The sequence below is a fragment of the Oryctolagus cuniculus genome, chromosome 5 (assembly GCF_051225735.1).
Source record: "Oryctolagus cuniculus isolate XC-2025 breed Fujian yellow rabbit chromosome 5, ASM5122573v1, whole genome shotgun sequence".
Classification (NCBI taxonomy): Eukaryota; Metazoa; Chordata; class Mammalia; order Lagomorpha; family Leporidae; genus Oryctolagus; species Oryctolagus cuniculus.
Window position 1 is genome coordinate 47,294,675 of NC_142871.1, and position 20,119 is coordinate 47,314,793.

The 20,119-nt window shown below is 38.2% G+C and overlaps 1 protein-coding gene across 6 annotated transcripts in view; it reads right to left on the reverse strand.

Annotated features, from left to right (window-relative positions):
* Positions 1 to 562: 562 nt before the first annotated feature.
* The window catches only part of PKIB (cAMP-dependent protein kinase inhibitor beta), a 96,605-nt gene continuing 77,048 nt past the window's right edge, over positions 563 to 20,119 (reverse strand). For 5 of the 6 annotated variants that reach the window (XM_008263451.5, XM_070073643.2, XM_017345342.4 and 2 more), the window contains 2 exons: positions 8,524 to 8,700; positions 563 to 1,818 (listed from right to left, as the gene is read on the reverse strand). In XM_008263451.5, coding sequence (XP_008261673.1) covers positions 1,751 to 1,818; positions 8,524 to 8,692 — 237 coding nt within the window. In that variant the 5' untranslated portion in view covers positions 8,693 to 8,700 and the 3' untranslated portion in view covers positions 563 to 1,750. Of the gene's footprint in view, positions 1,819 to 8,523; positions 8,701 to 8,789; positions 8,857 to 20,119 lie in introns of those variants that run through there. The other variant, XM_008263450.5, reaches the window with a different exon arrangement.

A 20,119-nucleotide genomic window follows, 5' to 3' on the forward strand; every position in this document is an offset into this window, starting at 1 on the left:
TAGAAGAAGGCAAAAGACATCCAAATTAATAAAATCATCTGTCCACCACTTCTACTACCAGAGAAAAATGGTAAGAGTATCTAAAATAAAAAATTGTGATAAAAGCTTATATTTATTGGGTAATTATTTTGTAGGCTTTATTTAAATGTTTTACATGCATTGGCTCATTTATTACCTCCCCTCATCCTTATAAAGTATGTATGTACCATAATTAATACCATTCCACAGCATAGGAAAATGAAAATTACAGACATGATATAAAGATCATGATATAAAGACTACAGGGCTAGTGAGTAGAAGAGCTAGAATCCAGATTCAGTTCACTTGAATCCAAACTCAGTGACTTCAACAGCACAACCCTACCTGGGATTTCTTAACCCCAGCACTACTGACATACAGGTCAGGTTATTCTTTGTTGTGGGGCTACTTTATAGGGTTTATAGGATGCTTAGGAGCTTAGCAAAATCCCTGGTCTCTGTATAGATTGTTACCTTCATCTTTTAAAATATGTCACCATTTCTCACCTAATACATTTGAGAAGATAAAATGAAGGAGACTTGTATTGATAACAAATTTCTTTAATAGTGAATGACTTTACTTGGCTGCTGTATACAGACATGGCCTAAGTCAACAATTAAGTACAATATAACTTCATGCATATATCTGAAAATGAAAATAAATTCATGATTCAATTTTTAAAAAAATTTAGAATCCTATTATTTTCCTAAAATTTCTAATAAAACAAAATGTACTAAAGCTTTGGTTCTGTTTTTGTTCCTTTTAAAATATATACTTAAATATATATTAAAAGCATATATTTTGATATTTTTGTTGACTATTTGAATGCTTATAGCTGTTATTACTGTAGGAAAGATAAAAAAAAATTAAGATCTGCATTCCTGAGAAGATTATTTTAAAAACAAGTTGTACATACACAAGTGCCCTAAAAATAAGAAAAGACAGTGTAGAGCAGCTAGTAAAATATTTTGTATAATTCACATTAAGGTAAAACATACACACATACATACACACACCAAAGTTAAGGAAGATAGTGAAATTCATTTAATTGGTATGTCCCATATAAACACTTTTTCATAAATTTCACATTTAAGATTCCACAGGAAAAATCACATTATGCACAGACCAGAAGCAAAATATTTCACACAAAACATCCTACAGATTTTATGCTGTCCAAGTTACAACTTTTTCAAATCATTTTTAGGGCTTGGGAAAAAAAGCTAATGTATTTTTGGTTAAAAACAAACACATTACCCATGTAATTTTTCACTATATTACTATTCCTTCTCGCCAAATCTCAATATCCTACAAATTCTATAAAGTTTCAAATTAATGGTGTTTAGTTCACATTTACAAAAAAAAAAAAAAAATGGTTTGCTCGTCACCATAGAAATGGAATGACAAATACATCTAACTAAACAAATCTAAAAAAGAACAGTGGATTTTGTTGAGTGTATACACAATGATATGCATTTAAGTGACCACACATTCTTAACCTTTCTCTTGGATGCAGTTTGTGAGTAACCTTCCTTCTAATAGTCTACATAGGACATTGTGGTTACATTGTTGTTACCTTCCAATAGGTGGCTTTGCAACAAAATTATCCAGTACACCTATGTTGCTGAGGCTTCAATGTTACCATAGTTACCACCAAATCAAACATCTCAGGAAAGCAGAACCATTAGGTCATTTGCTGTGCATACATTCAGTACTCTAGATAAATTATGAATCTTCATTTTTCTTCATTTTGGGGGTTTTTCAGTTGGTCTTGTGTTGCTTCTTCATCTTTCTTTTTTACATCTGAAAAAAAAAACCAAAAATTTTCATTCCATTCATATGTGGAATATATTGAAATATATTTGCTACTACATTGGAATGAAACATTTGGGATTTTTCATTTATCCAACTCAGTCAATTTCTTCATAACTACAAGATAGCCCTCCGTTCAAATATGGAAACTATGCAAAGAAGAGAGAGATGATCAGGTCTAGAAAACTTCATTCTCCTGACCAACTTTCCTATGCTGCAGAGTTGCTAAGCGCCTGGTATTCTTCTGAGGTGCTGTTACAATCTCCAGTTAGAGATGAGTAAACTAAAGCACACACCAGTGAGTGACTGGCCCAAAGGCAGAGGGCTTGTCAGTGACAGGCAAGCCTGGACCCCAGCTGTCTGGGTTTCTTAACCATTTCCTATGCTGGGTCACACTCTCTTCAGATTCTACACCCTTTGTATGTCCTTTGCTGTGAGGCAATTATCTCACCTTCTACTTCACAGGGAAAAAAGTAAAGCTGTCAGATCGGAGTTCCCGCAACTTCCTGCCATTAAATGTCTAAATCCCGTGATCTGTGCTTATGCTTTTTGCCCTCCCGCCTATTACCATGGAAGATGTGTTCCTCAGCGCTGGCTACATAATTTGTTGGCAACCAGCAAAAAAATGAAAACGCAGCACCCTTTGTTCATAAATTATTTAAAGAGCTCAAGGTGGCTATTATCAAGCATTACACTAAGTGCGAGTCTTTTTTGAGCAGGAAGCCCCATGCACGTTTCCTGGTTGCACACCTTTGGAGCTGCACCTCCTGCTGCTCCTAAAACCAAGTCTAATGCTTTCATGATCCTAGATCTTAGCCATTTATATCACATCAGGAAGCTATCTCAACTGATCATCCCCCTTCTTTCTGTATTTCATCTGATTTTCCCTTTCTCCTGGCTCCTTCATTTCCTCAATCACTACCTTACTAACAACAACTCTCTTGCAATAGCAGTTCTACCAAAAACTATTCCCTATTTCATCCTTTAAAATGTACCATCATTAAATATCTGCACTTTTAAATAAAACTATTTAAGCCTCAATGGGTCTCACAAAATTCTTCCTATCCAAGTATCTCTCCTTGGATTCTACTCTTCAGTTTTTTTTTTCTTTTTTGTTGAATTATGATGTACAGTGCAACATTTTCAGAGTGCCTCACAGGAAAGTCATTCTTTAAGATACTTCTTCATCAAGTAAATGAAATAAAGAAATGCTGTATGTCCCATCCACAGAGGATTGTAGGCACAAAAGCATGTTAACATCTCTGTAATAAGGCTATGAGCCATCTTGGTTTGAAAAAAGAAAACTTATTATAAGAAGCATAAACAGCTGATTTAATTTAAATCACTAACTCTAAACTTACTTTATGACAGTGACCTTTTTGTATTGACACACACAAGACACATACACATACCACAAAAGTTGCTGTAGTGAGAAAGATGAAAGCATTGGACCTAGAGGTTCTATCATCAACTAATTTCGTGAGCTTAGGCAAGTCACATAACCTGCTTGAGGCTTAGTTATGATATATCATAAATAAACATCAAAAGCATGAACTTTCTAAGGTTCCTCTTCTGTTTATAATCTCTGCTTCCATGTGTACTGAATAGCTAATCTACTTATGTGGCTGAAAGATACAGTACAATTGCATTTGCACTGGTTTCTCCTTTATCATATAAAATACATTTTGAAAATATACATTCAAATATTCAGAATTATACATCTCTCAAAGTTTTTCCACCACTCTGGTCCCTCAGACCTATATATTGAACAGTTAAAAGAACATGCCCATTTAGATGCTTTGTGGGAATCTCAATGGAATATGGAGGAAACAGAAATCTTCACTCTCTCTTGAAGCTGGCGCTGTAACATAGTAGGTTAAGCCTTCACTTGCAGTGCCGGCATCCCATATGGGTGATGGTTCGAGTCCCGGCTGCTCCACTTCCAATCCAGCTCCCTGCTAATGGCCTGGGAAAGCAGTGGAAGATGGCCCAAGTGCTTGGGCCCCTGAACCCACGTAGGAGTCCCAGAAGGAGCTGCTGGCTCTTGGCTTCAATCAGTCCATTCCTAGTCCTTGCAACCATTTAGGGAGTGAACCAATGGATGGAAGATTTCTGTGTTTCTCTTTCCTTCTCTCTGTCTGTAACTCTGCCTCTCAAATAAGTAAGTAAGTAAATAAATAAATAAATAATTTTTTTAAAGATTTTAGTTATTTATTTGAAAGGTAGAGTTACAGACAGTGAGAGGGAGAGACAGAGAGAAAGGTTTTCCTTCTTTGGTTCACTCCCCAAATGACTGATCCGAAGCCAGGAGCTAGGTGCTTCTTCCTGGTCTCCCATGCCGGTGCAGGGGCCCAAGCATTTGGGCCATCTTCTACTGCTTTCCCAGGCCACAGCAGAAAGCTGGATTGGAAGAAGAGCAGCCAGATCTCAAACCAGTGCCCATATGGGATGCTGGCACTGTAGCCTGAGGATTACCTTAGTGCCACTGCACCAGCCCCTAAACATTTTTAAAAAAGAAAAGATATCTTCACTTTAACTCTCAAAATTACCCCTCCTTCAAGACTAGTCTTCCTTGGTTTTTGGCATCACCATCCACCCATTTGATATAAAAGATATAATCAGTCATTTCTCTTCTGTCTTACCACATCCAATTCATCAGCCAGCTCTATTGACTCTGCCTACAAAACATATCCATAATCCAACTACTTATTTGAAGAAACCATCACTCACTCCAGCACTCTCCACTGATAAAGGCTAACACCTTTCTCCTTCTATTAAGGCAAATTTGACTTGGGTTTAATTTTCCATTATTAGAAACTACATTAAAATGGAATGTTAGCCTAGTTCTAAGCTTATGGTAAATACAATCAAAATGGTAAAATACATCACTACTGACAGAAACTAGATATGAACTATAAATAATCTGTAGGAAACCATAGCATTGGACTTCCTTATAGACTATGAATCTTGTAACTGAACAAGTCTCACACAGGGAAGATAAGGGGCAGTGTCCAAGGACTTGTCACAAAGTATCAGGTCATCTAGGAGATGGGGCTTCTAACCTATTACCCTCATTGGTAAAACTCTTACTCTTTGTAGCTGGGTTCTCAATTGGTGGTGTGGGGAGAAGAGGAGCAACACAGAGACCAAGCCCCAGGTTTGCCATATAAGTTTCTATAAGGCTCTCAGAGATTATATGATGCTGCCCTCCTTGCCTGCTTTGCTTCATCGTGTGTATACTTCTGAGTAGACTGGAATCACATGCATTTTTGTGAGCCTGAATGCTTAATCTGGCTCCAAAAGATTTCCTAGTGATGGTCGTGCCTCCTAATCTATTTCCATTATTGCTCTCCTGAAATGCACTTTCCACATAACAGACTGTGAATGTTTTAAATATAAATGATATCTCACTACACTATCCTGCTGGAAATCCTCCCACTCAGAAGTCTATTTCTTCACCCCAGTTTCTGAAACCCACAAGATTTAGCTCTTGCTTACATCTCCAAAGTCATCTTGTGTCACTCTTCATCTCTCCCCATTGTCTTGAGTCCATGGGTGTCAGCATTTAAACTTCTTGACAGTGTCCCTTGTGTTCTACCCTAAGAATTTTTTACTAGCTGCTCCTTCTGCAAATATGCTCTTATATTTGAAGTAAAAAGTTGTGGCTGGAATATTTAGTTATTCAAAATATATGGTTGTCATTCATATTTCACTTAGAGTTTCCCTAATTTCACAACCTAAAATAGTCTTCGGTAAAATTATCTGATAAAACATACCACTACTGACTTACTTGTTTAGAATCTATCTCCTCCACTGCAGTATGAGATCCATGCAAACGGCAGTTTACATCTGCCTTAGGGGCCACTACATGGCTAGTTTTTAGACTGGTACCTAGCACTTGGTGTGCACTAAATTGAATGACAGATCACATAAGTGGTAATGATGAAGTTAAGAAAAGTCACTTTGTGACCTGTAGAATATTTGGGGATGCATTTTATTTGGCTCTTGCTGATACATGTTATAAGGCATCATGATCCTCCCTTTTACAGTTATCAATTTGTAAGGGACAAATTAATACCGACAATGAACTAGGCAAAACTCAGGTTAATTTCAACATGGCATACAAGATTATCTAAGATTTTACATTTGGTTTTACCTAAGTAGAAACATTTCATGGAAAATGTGTACTATGTATGTTGTGAATCAGTTTCAAAAAAAGTTTTGGACCAAGATAAGCATATTTTCACTAACTTTTTGAAGTATTTACACTTATCACTAAAGAAACTAAACTTAAAAACAAAGAGCTAGGCCTGAGGAAAAGCTGCAGATATTTGTGATAATTTGTTTCTTAATGTTTTAATTGAAAGGCATAGGGACTTATAGGCAAAAGGAGAAAGATCTCCTATCTATTAGTTCACTCTCCACATGCCCACAAAGCGAAGGCTGGGGCAGATAGAAGCCATACAGGGTGGAAGGGATCCAAGTACTTGAGCCCATCTGCTTCCTCCCAGGAAGAGGATCAGCAAGAAGTCTGGATTCAAACCAAGGTCCTGAATTCCAGTTTTGGATACCCCAAAGCAGCAATTTCATCATAGAGACAAATGCCAACTCCTAGAATTTGTATTTTTAAATGAAACCATAATTTATAAGACACACCCCAGCTTTCACTTTGTAGTTAACAATTGGTAACCATTCCTTTTTAAATTCTAAATAGTGCTTGTGCTTAGGGCTGGTGCTGTGACATAGAGGGTAAAGCCGCTGCCTGCAGTGCCAGCATCCCATATGGGCACCGGTTCGAGTCCCAGCTGCTTTACTTCTGATCCAGCTCTCTGCACTGGCCTGGGAAAGCAGCAGAAGATGGCCCCAGTCCTTGGGCCCCTGCACCCACATGGGAGACCCAGAAGAAGCTCTTGGCTCCTTGCTTTGGATTGGTGCAGCTCCAGCCGTTGTGGCCATTTGGGGAGTGAACCAGCAGATGGAAGACCCCCCTCCCGCATGTAACTCTGACTTTCAAAAAAATAAATAAATCTTTGAAAAAAAATGCTTGCCCTTAGCTAATAAGAAAAAAAGTAGACCTTAAAACAACTTATTTACAGTTATGCTAAGAAAGCACTACTTATGCCATTTACTTTCAGAGTTCTAAGTCCTTCTGTTTAGTCTTTAACAGCTACTGTCATATGTAGATTCCTTTTTAACATTTTGAATTTCTTAATTGATGCCTTTGACTTTATTTCAAAATTATGTAAAGAAAATGATTAAACAAAAGGAACAGTAGTCTTCCAGGAAAGGATCTCTCTAGTGAGCAAAAAAAAAAAAAAAAAAAAAGGACAGGACTACTAACTCTGTCACAGCAAACTTGTTCCTTTTTCTTTGACTACTGCAGTAAGCATAAAGTTTTGTGCGTGTGCTTCAAGTTATATAAACGCTAATTAGACTTGTTTTTTTTTATATAAAAATGGAATGATTATCTTCTCTACTTCCCTAATCTAATATGGGCCCTTCTACTACAGTATGGTGTTATGAGCATTGTATTATATTTTTCAACTTAAAAGTAAAAAAAACCCATATGTTTTATTAATTTTCTTCATTTTATATTTTTCTCTTTCTTTTCCTAATGCTTTATGTGTATGTGTGTGCTTTTCTATTTACTTGCAGTGTTCCAAATAAGAAACATAATGACCTTAGGAAAAATGTCAGGTAAGCATGTAGCTTCAAGATCTGTCCACAGTTTCTGGCCTAACAAGGATATAAATATTTCATAGAGATCAAACCAGGATTATTTGCAACTTTACCAGGTGGTGAATAACTTTCTGAGGCTAAAAACCAAAGTGTCTCTCTACTTGGATTCCCATGAATAGAGTCGACATGTAGCAACTTCTAGCATTCTCTTGTCTCAATGTCATCATTAATAAATTTCTAAGCAAACACACACACACACACACACAAAGTCTAGAGTAAAAAAACATAGCATAAGGCAAGGGCATTTTGGTAATGGCTTGGAATTAAAATTCCCTTTCATCTTTTCATGTGTTTTAAGGGAAAAACTCTTTTAGCACTTTATTCAATGTATCTTTGTATTTGTTCTCAGAAAACTGCACTCTGGCAGCTACCTAATTGTATGTAGGCAATGGTGAGAAAGACACAAGGCCTTCATTAGTTTGAAAAGTATCCTTTTTCTTATTTTGAATTAGTCTACTACTTGAAGAAGAATCACATTTCACACAATAAGCTACTTAAAAAGCCTCATCCATAATTGTAAAAATCTTCCTCAACACAAGTGGGAGGGCATGGCAGAATATGACTGTGAAGTAAAAGTTTCCAAGGCAAGTTGTCAGCGGATGGCAGTAGGAAAATTATTTCATTTCTGGGTGCTTCTCAAAAATTTCATACGCTCATTGAGGAAAGGATTATTTTTAGTCACCTTTATACTCTCGGTTACTCGTCCTGTGCATGATCGCACACATTTAGGAAATAAATAAAGCTTCAGTTTCCACATCCACTCTGCGACACAGATAGATAAATCATCGACTTCAGAAAGGCTGAAAAGGCTACTTAGCCTTAAGCAAGAGCTGAGCGGTTTTACTAAACAGGAAAAAAGAGCACTTAACTTTTACTTAAAAGAAAAACCGTTTCAGAGAAGAGGATTGATTAAGAAGAGAGAAACGCTGCTGATTTTCAGAGCATTTTGAGTATTACCTTCCTTCACAGAGAGGTCCGCCAGTTTGAGGGGTAATTCTGAGCTTCCCGCCGTAGCAGCTGAACTCTGGATGTCCGGTAAGGCATTCCGGCGGCCTGCTCTCGCTGAAGTTGCAAAATTAGTGACCATAGACTCCACATCAGTCATGCTTGATGAATCTGTCTTCATAGCAACATCTACAAATAGAACGCGCACATGAAGAAAAGGGTGAGCCTCATCAGAGGTAAAGAATCACCAATGGGCATGAGAATCTCTCAGTGACTACCATCTTCATCTCCGTCTACTGCAATGCTCCTGGACCTTCCATTTTCACATTTGCTGAATAGAACAGGAAGTCCTCTGCGGGAGCCAGATTGTTATAAATAACCCCTGAGCTGAACTAGCCACTCGGATGTTTTAGGAGGCAGTAGTCCCTTGCCTCTTGTTCTGCTTTTCTATGTATAAATCAGCCAAACCAGGGCTTGGAAGGAAATGAGCACTGACTTGCTTGACCACTCCTGTAGAGACTCTGCCTGCCAGAATTTGCTTATGGTGCTCGGTCAAGCTGCAATCAAATCACTGTAATTCGTAGGGACTACACAGATCAATCTCTGTTCTTATTCTTTAGAAATGAGAAATTCAACCTATCTCAAAGGCTTTTTCCCCATGGAAAGCTGCGTCTTTTGATCTGTTCTGGTCCCCAAAGCAATTTTCAGTAGATGCACGTTCATGTTAGGAAAGTTAAGACCCATTTTTATCTTTCCTTGCCTTTGAGTAGATGCGGTAAATAATGATGCTTTCTGAATCATCGCTGCTTTCCTAGCAATTGTCTCTCTAAGAAAGAATTCTCAAGAGATCAAGCACTGTCCTGGGGGGTAGGTAGCAGTTATTTATTCTAAAGCTGATCCTTCTTCTTCATATGATGTTTTCCAATGAATCTTTCCTAAGTTCAGTATTTTAAAAGCTTCAGTATTTTAAAAGCAGCTGCAGGAGCCAGTGTTGCCTCCACCTGAGGCAACCCATCTGATCCAACTCTCTGCTAAGGGTCTGGGACAGCAGTAGAAGATGGTCGAAGTGCTTGGGCCCCTGCACCCATGTGGGAGATCTGGAAGAAGCTCCTGGCTCTTGGCTTCTGATTGGCCCAGCTCCAACTGCTGCTGCCATTTGGGTAGTGAACCAGCAGATGGAAGACCTTTCTCTCTGTCTCTCCCTCTTTCTGTCTCTACCTCTCAAAATAAAATAAAATAAAATAAAATAAAATAAAATAAAATAAAATAAAAGAAGCTGCAGTGGTGGCAGCAGAAGCTGCAGCCAGCATTTATTCAAAAACTATTAGATGTCAGCCTCTCAGGCATTGAAAGTACAGCTGTAAGATACACCTAGAGTACTTGTATTCTCAAAGGGGAGACAAAGGTATTCATGAAAGGGGAGGAAACAGATAACACAGAATATGCTAAGGATCACCAAGGGATGGAAATAACAATTTGTGACACTTATAAGTACAGAAATATGTGAACCCTAGCTTATATACAAAGCCACCCAAATTTTTCATGGTTGTTACAATGTAGCCCTATCCAAATAGTTAATAAATTTTAAAAATGATAAAAATGAAGTGAAATTATAAATGTTACACACTTGATTCTAGAAAATCCTTCAGTCTATAGCATCCAAGAAATACATATTGAGCTTACTATGGTCCTTGGGAGTTCAGGAGTAGTCTGAAATTGACCAAGAAAGGAGGCACTCTTCTTCCAGATATTTTCATCTTTTCAAGAGTCACAGGAAATGTGAGCATTTAAACTTCCAAAACATTCTGTGAGGTAGTAAGGTATGACGCTCACTTTGTCAATGAGGATGGAAATTGGGACCCATAAAATTAAGTGACTCATTTAAAGTCGCACAGTTACTAATTTAATACCCAGGGGTACACAGTGTGTTGTGTGTGTGTGTGTGTGTGTGTGTGAGAGAGAGAGAGAGAGAGAGAGAGATTCTCCATCTTCTGATTCGCTCCCTAAATGGGCTCAACCTCAAAAACCAAGATTCAGGAACCCTATCTGGGTCTCCCATGTGGGTGGCAGCACTTGGGCATTCAACCAGTACTTTTCCAGGTGCATTAGCAAGAAGCTGGGTCAGAAGCAAAGAACTCTAATATGAGATGCCAGGGTCACAAGTTTTAGCTTAACCCACTGCACCATAATGCCAGTCCCAATGTTTGGTTCTTTTGTGAGCAATCCCACTATCCACGATATGCAACTTTCTTTTTTTTTTCTTTTCAACTTTTATTTAATAAATATAAATTTCAAAAGTACAACTTTTGAATTATAGCAACTTTTCCCCCCATAACCTCATTCCCACCTGCAACCATCCTATCTCCCACTCCCTCACTCATCCCATTCTTCATCACGATTCATTTTAAATTATCTTTATATACAGAAGATCAACTTAGTATATACTAAGTAAAGATTTCAATAGACTGCACCCACACAGACACACAAAGTATAGAGTACTGTTTGAGTAGTAGCTTTACTGTTAATTTGCATAGTACAACACATTAAAGACAGAGATCCTACAGGGGAGCAGGTGCACAGTGACTCTCATTGTTGATTTAACAATTGACACTCTTATTTATGATGTCAGTAATCACCCGAGGCTGTTATCATGAGCTGCCAAGGCTATGGAAGCCTCGTGAGTTCACCAAGGCCATATTCAAAGTGGAAGTTCTCTCTCCCTCCAGAGAAAGGTACTGCCTTCTTTGATGGCCAGTTCTTTCTGCTAGGATCTCACTCACAGAGATCTTTCATTTAGGTCATTTTTTTTTTAACAATGTCTTGGCTTCCCATGCCTGCGACCTGCGAAACTCTCATGGGCTTTTCAGCTGGATCCGAATGCCTTAAGGACTGATTCTGAGGCCAGAGCGCTGTTGAGGGCTTTTGCCATTCTAGGAGTCGGCTGTGTATCCTGCTTCCCATGTAGGATCATTCTCTCCTTTTTAATTCTATCAATTATTTACAGGAACTGGTCTTATTTATGTAATCTCTTTGACACTTAATCCTATCCTTCTGATGAATTATGAACTTAAACTGATCACTTTAGCTAGTAAGATGGCATTGGTACCTGCCACCTTGATGGGATTGAATTGGAATCCCCTGTCACATTTCTTTTTTTTTTTAATATTTTTTTAATTTGACATGTAGAGCTATAGACAGTGAGAGAGGAGAGAGAGAGAGAGAGAGAGAGAGAGAGCAAGGTCTTCCTTCTGCTGGTTCACTCCCCAAATAGGCTCTATGGCCAGCACTATGCCTATCTGAAGCCAGGAGCCAGGTGTTTCTTCCTGGTCTCCCATGTGGGTGCAGGGGCCCAAGAACTTGGGCCATCCTCCATTGCCTTCCTGGGCCACAGCAGAGAGTTGGAGTGGAAGAGGAGCAACTGGGACTAGAACGCAGCACCCATATGGGATGCCGGCGCTGCAGGCGGAGGATTAACCAAGTGACCCATGGCACCAGCCCCTCCCCTGGCATGTTTCTAGCTCTACCATTAGGAGTAAGTCCGAGTGAGCATGTGCTGAACTGTACATCTTCTCCCTCTCTTATTCCCACTCTTATATTTAACAGGGATCACTTTTCAGTTAAATTTAAATGACTAATAATAACTATAATTAAAGAGTTCAACCAATGGTATTAAGTAGAACAAAAAAAAAAAAAACACTAAAAGGAATAAAATAGTAAGTTGTTCCTCGACAGTCAGGGCAAGGGCTGATCAAGTCACTGTTTCTCATAGTGTCCATTTCACTTCAACAGGTTTCCTTTTAGGTGCTCAGTTAGTTGTCACCGATCAGGGAGAACATATGATATTTGTCTCTTTGGGACTGGCTTATTTTACTCAGCATGATGTCATCCACATTCCTCCATTTTGTTGCAAATGACCGGATTTCATTTTTTTTACTGCTGTATAGTATTCTATAGAATACATATCCCAAAATTTCTTTATCCAGTCTTCCACTGATGGGCATTTAGGATGATTCCATATCTTAGCTATTGTGAATTGAGCTGCAATAAACATTGAGGTATAGACAGCTCTTTTATTTGCCAATTTAATTTCCTTTGGGTAAATTCCAAGGAGTGGAATACCTAGGTTGTATGGTAGGTCTATATTCAGGTTTCTGAGCAATCATCTGCAAACTGACTTCCATAGTGGCTTTACCAGTTTGCATCCCCACAACTTTCAATTAAAGATCTGTTCTCTACAACTTGTGGAAGTGCTGACACAGTTTGTAACCACATCTTATTTCCAAGCCTTCATTCTGTCATTAATCATAACATCACATTAGAAGCAAGTGTTATGTATGGGATATGTCTTCCAGTGTAACTGCAAATTTAGTAGGCTAGGCTTTGAGGGGCAGTTTCACGAATACTTGCCTAGTAACCCAGAATCTTAAAATCAAAGATAAAAATACATATAAAATATTAAGATATATTATTTTAAGTATTTAAGTGCTATGCATGTTAAATAAAAAAGGTAAATTTCTTGAGCAAAATGGGATATGTTAAAAGAATACTTATATATTGAAAAAGAACTTCTAGGGGCCGGCGCTGTGGTGCAATGGGTTGAAGCACTGGCCTGAAGCACTGGCATCCCATATGGGTGCAGTCCTGGCTGCTCCTCTTCCAATCCAGCTCTCTGCTGTGTCCTGGGAAAGCAGTGGAAGATGGCCCAACTACGTGGGCCTCTGCACCCACGAGGGAGACCAGGAAGAAGCTCCTGGCTCCTGGCTTCGGATTGGCGCAGCTCCGGCCAGGAGTGAACGAGCAGAAGAAAGGCCTTTCTCTCTGTTTCTCCCTCTCACTGTCTGTTACCCTACCTCTCAAATAAATAAATAAAATCTTAAAAAAATAGAAAAAAGGAAAAGAACTTTTAAAAGGTGGCCTGAAGGAGCAGGCATTAAGCACAGCAGTTCAAATAGCTGCATCCCATATCAGAGCACTTAGGTTTGGTTCCTAGCTTATTACTGGCTTCAGCTCCTGACTCCAGCTTCCTGCTAATGCAGACTATGGGAGGCAGCACTGATGGCTCAAGTGGTTGGGTTGCTGCCTCCCACAGGGGAGATCTGGAATGAGTTTCTGGCTCCCCACTTTGGCCACTCAGAGTATTAAGGAGTGAAAGAGTAGATAGGCCTTTCTCTCCCTCTTTCTCTCTCTCTCCCTCTCTCTTTCTGGCTTTGCCTCTCAAATTAAAAAACAAATTCCATTAAATGTGGCTCACAGAATAGGCCATCAACATGAAAGAAAAAAATTCTGTGTCCTATCTTTATTTCAAAATTTATTTGTTTTATAAGTTTTTGATTTTGTCTATGTATTATTCTTTCAGGCATAGACTATAAATTAATCCTTTTGTAGACTGATGCTAGAAAATAAAATCATCACAAAACTTAAGTTTGTTGGTTATAATCATACTACTTAAACGGCAGAATTAGCTATACAAGGAGACTAAGCAGTAAGGCTGCTGTACTCTGAAGCTTTCCTGGTCATTTTTCAACTTGCACTCAGCTCCATTTCCCTTTAAGAACCCACCACTGATACTGAGTAGACAGGATGTAATGCTGCACCTCGGTAGACCAGATGCTTACCCAGCCCAGTCCTGCAGGGGTATGGGAAGATGGAGTTTTCTCAGTGAAAAGTCACCTTATCTTCCTGACTGAATGTGTTTACAGTTTACAGATGGTTGGCAGGAGCACTTGAATCCATAGGGGTGCTTCCTAACTGGGCTCTTTAACTTCCTGGCAAGACTTTTTTGCAGCATTGAAAACAATCTGAAACTCTAATCGAAAATGAATCTTGATGTGAATGGAAGGGGAGAGGGAGTGGGAAAGGGGAGGGTTGTGGGTGGGAGGGACGGTATTGGGGGGGAAGCCATTGTAACACATGAGTCGTACTTTGGAAATTTATATTCATTAAATAAAAGATAAAAAAAAAAAAAAAAAAGAAAACAATCTGAAACTCCATCAGGAAAAGAAAGTGACTCAAATATGTATAATATAGCATGAAATTTTACACAGTTTTTTTTTTAATTTCTGTATGTGAAATCATGTACATGATATATTGTGAAACAGACAAGTTTAATTTAAAAAAAAATTATTTATTTGAAAGGCAGCCTGTCAGATTTGGAGAGACAGAGATCTTCCTCTGGTTCATTCCCAGAATGACTACAACAACAAGGACTGAGCTGGGCTGCAGCCAGGAGCCAAGAACTACATCCAGGTCTCCTACATGAGTGTCAGAAGCCCAAGCATTTGGGCCATCATCTGCTACCTTCCCAGGCCACACTAGCAGGAAGCTGAATGGGAAGCAGGCTGGAACCATCACTCTTGGGATTGGAGCATCGCGAGTGGCAGCTTAACATACTGTGCCACAATACTTGCCTTTAAAGCAAGTTTTAAAAGTACTATCTACAGCATGGGGAAGAAAATGGGAACATCTAACATGATTTTGACTTTGTACAAAGAATAAAATTTCCATTATTAATAGTAAACAAAGATACTATTAACCTTTTTTCAGTACCTTTTTACATCTCTGACTTGTAATCATGGGCACATATTACCTTTTCAAAAAAGTAATTTCAAAAATTTGAAATTTCAAAAAATTGAAACATTTATCCAGGAAAATTATGAATAAACAGCTATTCTAACACATAGAGGCTCTAAAAGTAACAGTTTGACAATTTAACCAAACAATAGCATACATCTAGGTGAAAATTTCTCTCTTGCCCAAACAGCCACCTTGTTATTTTTCTATGTAACACTAATTATATATGCTTGATTTTTTAAAAGCAGTGACACATATATAAAGATAATTGCTCTCTAAAAGACTTTGTGATACTTTAGAATAATAACCCATAGAGAGATGAGAAAACATTATTAAGAAAAATGAAAGAGAATAATGTCAGGCTCTTAGAATTATCTATGTTTAAAAAACTAATTATATTTATGTTTCCTAACCAAAGTAGCTGAGTCATTATCAACTCTTCCCTTTTTTTCATATGGAATTAGCAGCAGAATCTGGATAAGTTCTGCTTTAACTGTAGTTTCAAGCAGGAGCTGAAACCATTTGGATATTGGAGATTCCAAGAAGTCCTTGCACTCCCACAGCAAAATAATGCAACTGGCATTTCCCAGGATCCACACAGGAAAATAGATGGTTTTCAGGATGCCTTAACAGAAGACTATTACCTAGATGAATATACACAAATGCCCAGCATTTGCACAATCTCCAAAATAACGAAGTTTCAAGACCATGCAACCCAAGAGAACAAAGATGTTCAACCTGGGTGACAGGCATTTGGCCTAATGGTGAAGATGCCAAATGGGATATCCCACATCCCATAAGGGTATACCTGAGCTTGCACTCAGCTCCCAATTCCTGTTTCCCGCTAATGCACACCTGGGGAAGCAGCCAGTGATGGTTCAAGTTCTTGGGTCCCTGTCACCTATGTGGAACGTCTGGTTTGAATTTGGGGTTCCTGGCTTTGGCCTGGCTCAGTCATGGTTGTTAAGGCATTTGGGAACCAGTGGATAGGATTTCTCTCTCTCAGACAAATATATATATATATTTTTTTATTTAAATATATATATTACATATATTATCTAATTATATATATATATATATATTATCTAAATCACGAGTCAGCTCCCAGTGGACTCAAAGGAACGTACTAAGAACACAGTATGCTAGTATGTTATAAGCCTAATTGTAAACAAAGAATGTTATAAGTATGACTGTAAACAAATACAGGATTTTGCAACCTCTTTCCCTCCTATGACAGGCCACCTCTTAGTTCACACACATTTCTTCAAACTTCCTTCCAGGAAAGACTGCTGGCAGATGGACACTTTCTTTTCTCATCTCTAGATTCATGTCACTCACCCCATCTTCCCCAGTGAAACCACGACTCATTCTGCATGCAAGACTTTAAATAAACTTCTTACTCACTAAATTAATTCTCTGGGGGTATGAGTCAGACTATCTAAAAAAGAAAAACACTTAGAATAACAAAACAAAGAAGGAAAAATACACACTTTGGAAAGTCAGAGTTTTTCCTACTTAAAAATAGAGAAAGAGACAGACAGACTCTGGTCTCAGCTTATAATCAAACGCTTTATCTCTCTCTAGTTCTCAACATCTTAATACTTTATGCTAGAATTCTTCAGTTCTCTGCTTACAGCTCATTATTTTGCAGAATTTTCTGCTTTGGAACATGCAAACCTCTATCAAACAATTGAAAGAACTAAAGCACTAAAGCAATTACCTCTTTACGTGCCAACAGAAACATAATTGTTTGTCCAGTCAACATTTAAATTATTGAGTCTAAGGCCCTGGGTTGGCCCACAAGCAAGAAAAAAAAAACACTATTTGGTGAGATGAGATACATACTCATCTTTCCAGATATCTTTTTGTTTTTTTTACTTCAAACCCTATTATTTGGAAATAAAGTAAAAGCATCCACATGTGAATCCTTTAACAAATCTATTCACCTAAGTATCAAAACCATTTCAGGTTAAAAGAGCTTATGTGAATTATATGCACATATAAATTTTTTAAGTTAGAAAAATTCCTTCTTTCAAAATTACTCCTCATGTGGTATTTCTGTGCCTCCCCCATAAGCCAAGGGAATTCTACATCATGTTTGTTGGCGCACATGATTTTTTTCATGCTTAAATGGTTGACAATAACTACACAATCTTTCAAGTGTACATTGGTAAGCACATAGAAGTTATTTTTACCACAGAGAATCTTTGACAGTTTAAACATGTAAAATCCAAAATGTAAAATCAAATTGATTTTTCTATAATATTCCAAATAAAACAATGCACGCATCTGAATACTTTTTAAGCACAGCAATACTTACTCAATTAAGATAGGGCTGCTTGAGAGAATAATACAGGCCGGCATGGATTAAGATAAACAAGATGAACTGCCATAAACCATGTAACCCTTTGTGTGTGTGTGTATGTGTGTGTGTGTGTGTGTGTATATGATGGGGGGTAGGGAATATCAAAATTTAATTGGTCATTTTATTCTTCTTAGTCTCTTACTACAAAAAAAATTTGCCCATAAAGGATTACAGAGGGTATTTGCAATGGGACTTTCCCCAATCCTTTGCAGCTTCCCAAATGACTACGAGAGCTCTTTAGTTACTTCAGGCTTTAAGAAAGGACAGTATGATCCAGCTTCCCAGATGCATTAAGTGATGCATCCACATAATACAGTCAGTCTGTATCAAAGTCCTTCCTTGGTTCCTACTTTACTCATAGTACCAATTACCAGAATTCCTCCTAGAAACATCACCTACTGGAGCAAAAATAAGAATGAGAATCACTGTGTGATATAAAGTCTTCCCCCTCCCACCAAAAAATAAGTCTCCTTTTTTAAAACAATCTATTTCTCAAGAGGCAGAAAGAGACAGGCAAACAGAGCTCCCATCAGCTGATTCACTCCTCAAATGCCTGCAAACAGCCAGAATGGACAGAAGCTGGCAGCTGGGAATCCACTCCATGCCACCTACATAGGTAGCAGGATGCCCAATTGAGGCATCACCAGTACTTCCTGAAGTGATCAACAGTGAGAAAACAAAAGTCAGGCTTCAGAGTGAGGGGAAGGAGTCCAGGCTTCTGATAGGAGGAAAGGGGAATTTTAACTGTTGGATCAAACAATTGCCCAGATTTCTTTTTAAATACTTTATCTTGAGTGGGTGTGTGTGTGTGTATGCGTGTGTGTTTGCGCATGATTTTCTTTATGTGCGTCATAAGTACGTAGTGGTTGGTATCCAGAACAAAGAATAATACTTTCACTTCTCTTTTATTTAAGTGTAGTTCTGGGTGGTTATAAACCACAGCAGAACATCTCTCCCATCTTACGTCTTACATAGTTGTGGACTTCCTCTCACCTTTTTATTTCTATATTTCTGAGTGATCAGAATTGAGAGGACTCAACATGGACTACAAGAAATTATTTTATTCATTTTTCCCCATCTTACCTCAAACCCTCCCATAATTTTCCACTTTCATTTATTTTGCATTATCCTTTATAACCAGATTAAATATATTATTAAGATTAATTATTAAGTATTATTGTGTTCCTGCTTTTTGAAGGGACTGGAGCCTGCTTAAAGAAGCATGGGTGTGTGGCGTTGTGCACAGTAGAGTCGGCCACGGCTTGCAATGCCAGCATCCCATATCAGAGGGCCACTTCGAGTTCTTCTGCTCTGCTTCCTATCCTCCTCCCTGCTAATGTGCTTGGGAAAGAAGCAAATGATGGCTCTGGGTCCCTGCCACCCATATGGGAGACCTAGATAGAGGTCCCAGCTCCTAACTTTGGTCTGGCCTAGCCTTGGTTGTTGAAGGCATTCAGAAAATGAACTCATTCTCTTTATCTCTCCCTTTCAACCTCTCTCTGTCACCCTGCCTTTCACATAAATGAATAAATCTTTACATAAAGTAGGATTTGGATTCAGTTCAAGATGTGTTTATTTACCACTAAGTGTATGCAAAGGGCTTAGGGATTTGGAGCAATGGGTAAGGACTTTCCAACTGGAGATATGAAGGCTGCATACAAAGTGGCTCCATCTGGTGGGCAAAGGAAAAGGAGTCAGCCTTCACAGGAAGCATAGCACTTGAATGGGGTCCCAGAAAATGAATAAACAAATTCCAGTGATAGGCTACCCTCACTCAACTGTCCATTTCTCATTTTTCCCTTTTGCAATTGCTTTTGGACAGAAAGTATTCCTAGACTTAAAAAAAAGAGAGAGCGCCAAAAGACATTCTGAGCACATAAAAGACCCAGAATTAAGTTTGCACTAATGAGAAAACAATACAATTTTTAAAGTTCTTGTGGTCTGCTTGCACTCCTGCCTCCTCAAAAGGAACATAGCCTGTCTGTATAGGGAAGTTTAAATGCAAGGACAGAAATCAGTTCCTCTTTTAATCAGATAGGTGGTTTTAAAATGTCAAATGACTGTGGATGACATCAGTAGCAAAGAAAGAAGAGGAAGTAAATTCTGATCAACATGGTCACAATATAAATGGCTTTATATCCCTCCACTTAGTACAGGGACAGGAACACAGTTGCTTAATGAGTTCAGTAAACAAACAGTGAATTAATAGCTGATACCTGACAATTATGAGTAAGCAAATATAATCAGTGAAGTTTCATTAATGTTTGTAATCATGACAAAAAATAAAAAAAAATCTGAAAGGTTAATTATTAAATTTTAAAATGGCTTTGTTACATTAACATGAAAATAGCTTTGGCTGTAAACTAATGGCAAATATGATGCCTTACAAGTATGGGTAGGAAACACGATTCACAGTCAGAGCAAAATTGTTAGAGCTTCAAATATTAAAACTGTCTAGGGTACCTCATAGTTACACTATTCTGAAAGAAGACCTTTGTGAAAGTGAATATAAATACGAAACTAAAAAAAAAATTGCCAACCTTAGGACAATTACACACAGTAAGTAAGCTTTTCCTGATTAGCTAGATGTCAGAAAGTTGGAAGAGTAGGGAGGGAGCTTACTGCTCTAGTCTAGGAGAATATAGTTTTTAAAAAGTGGAGAAAATGAAGTTT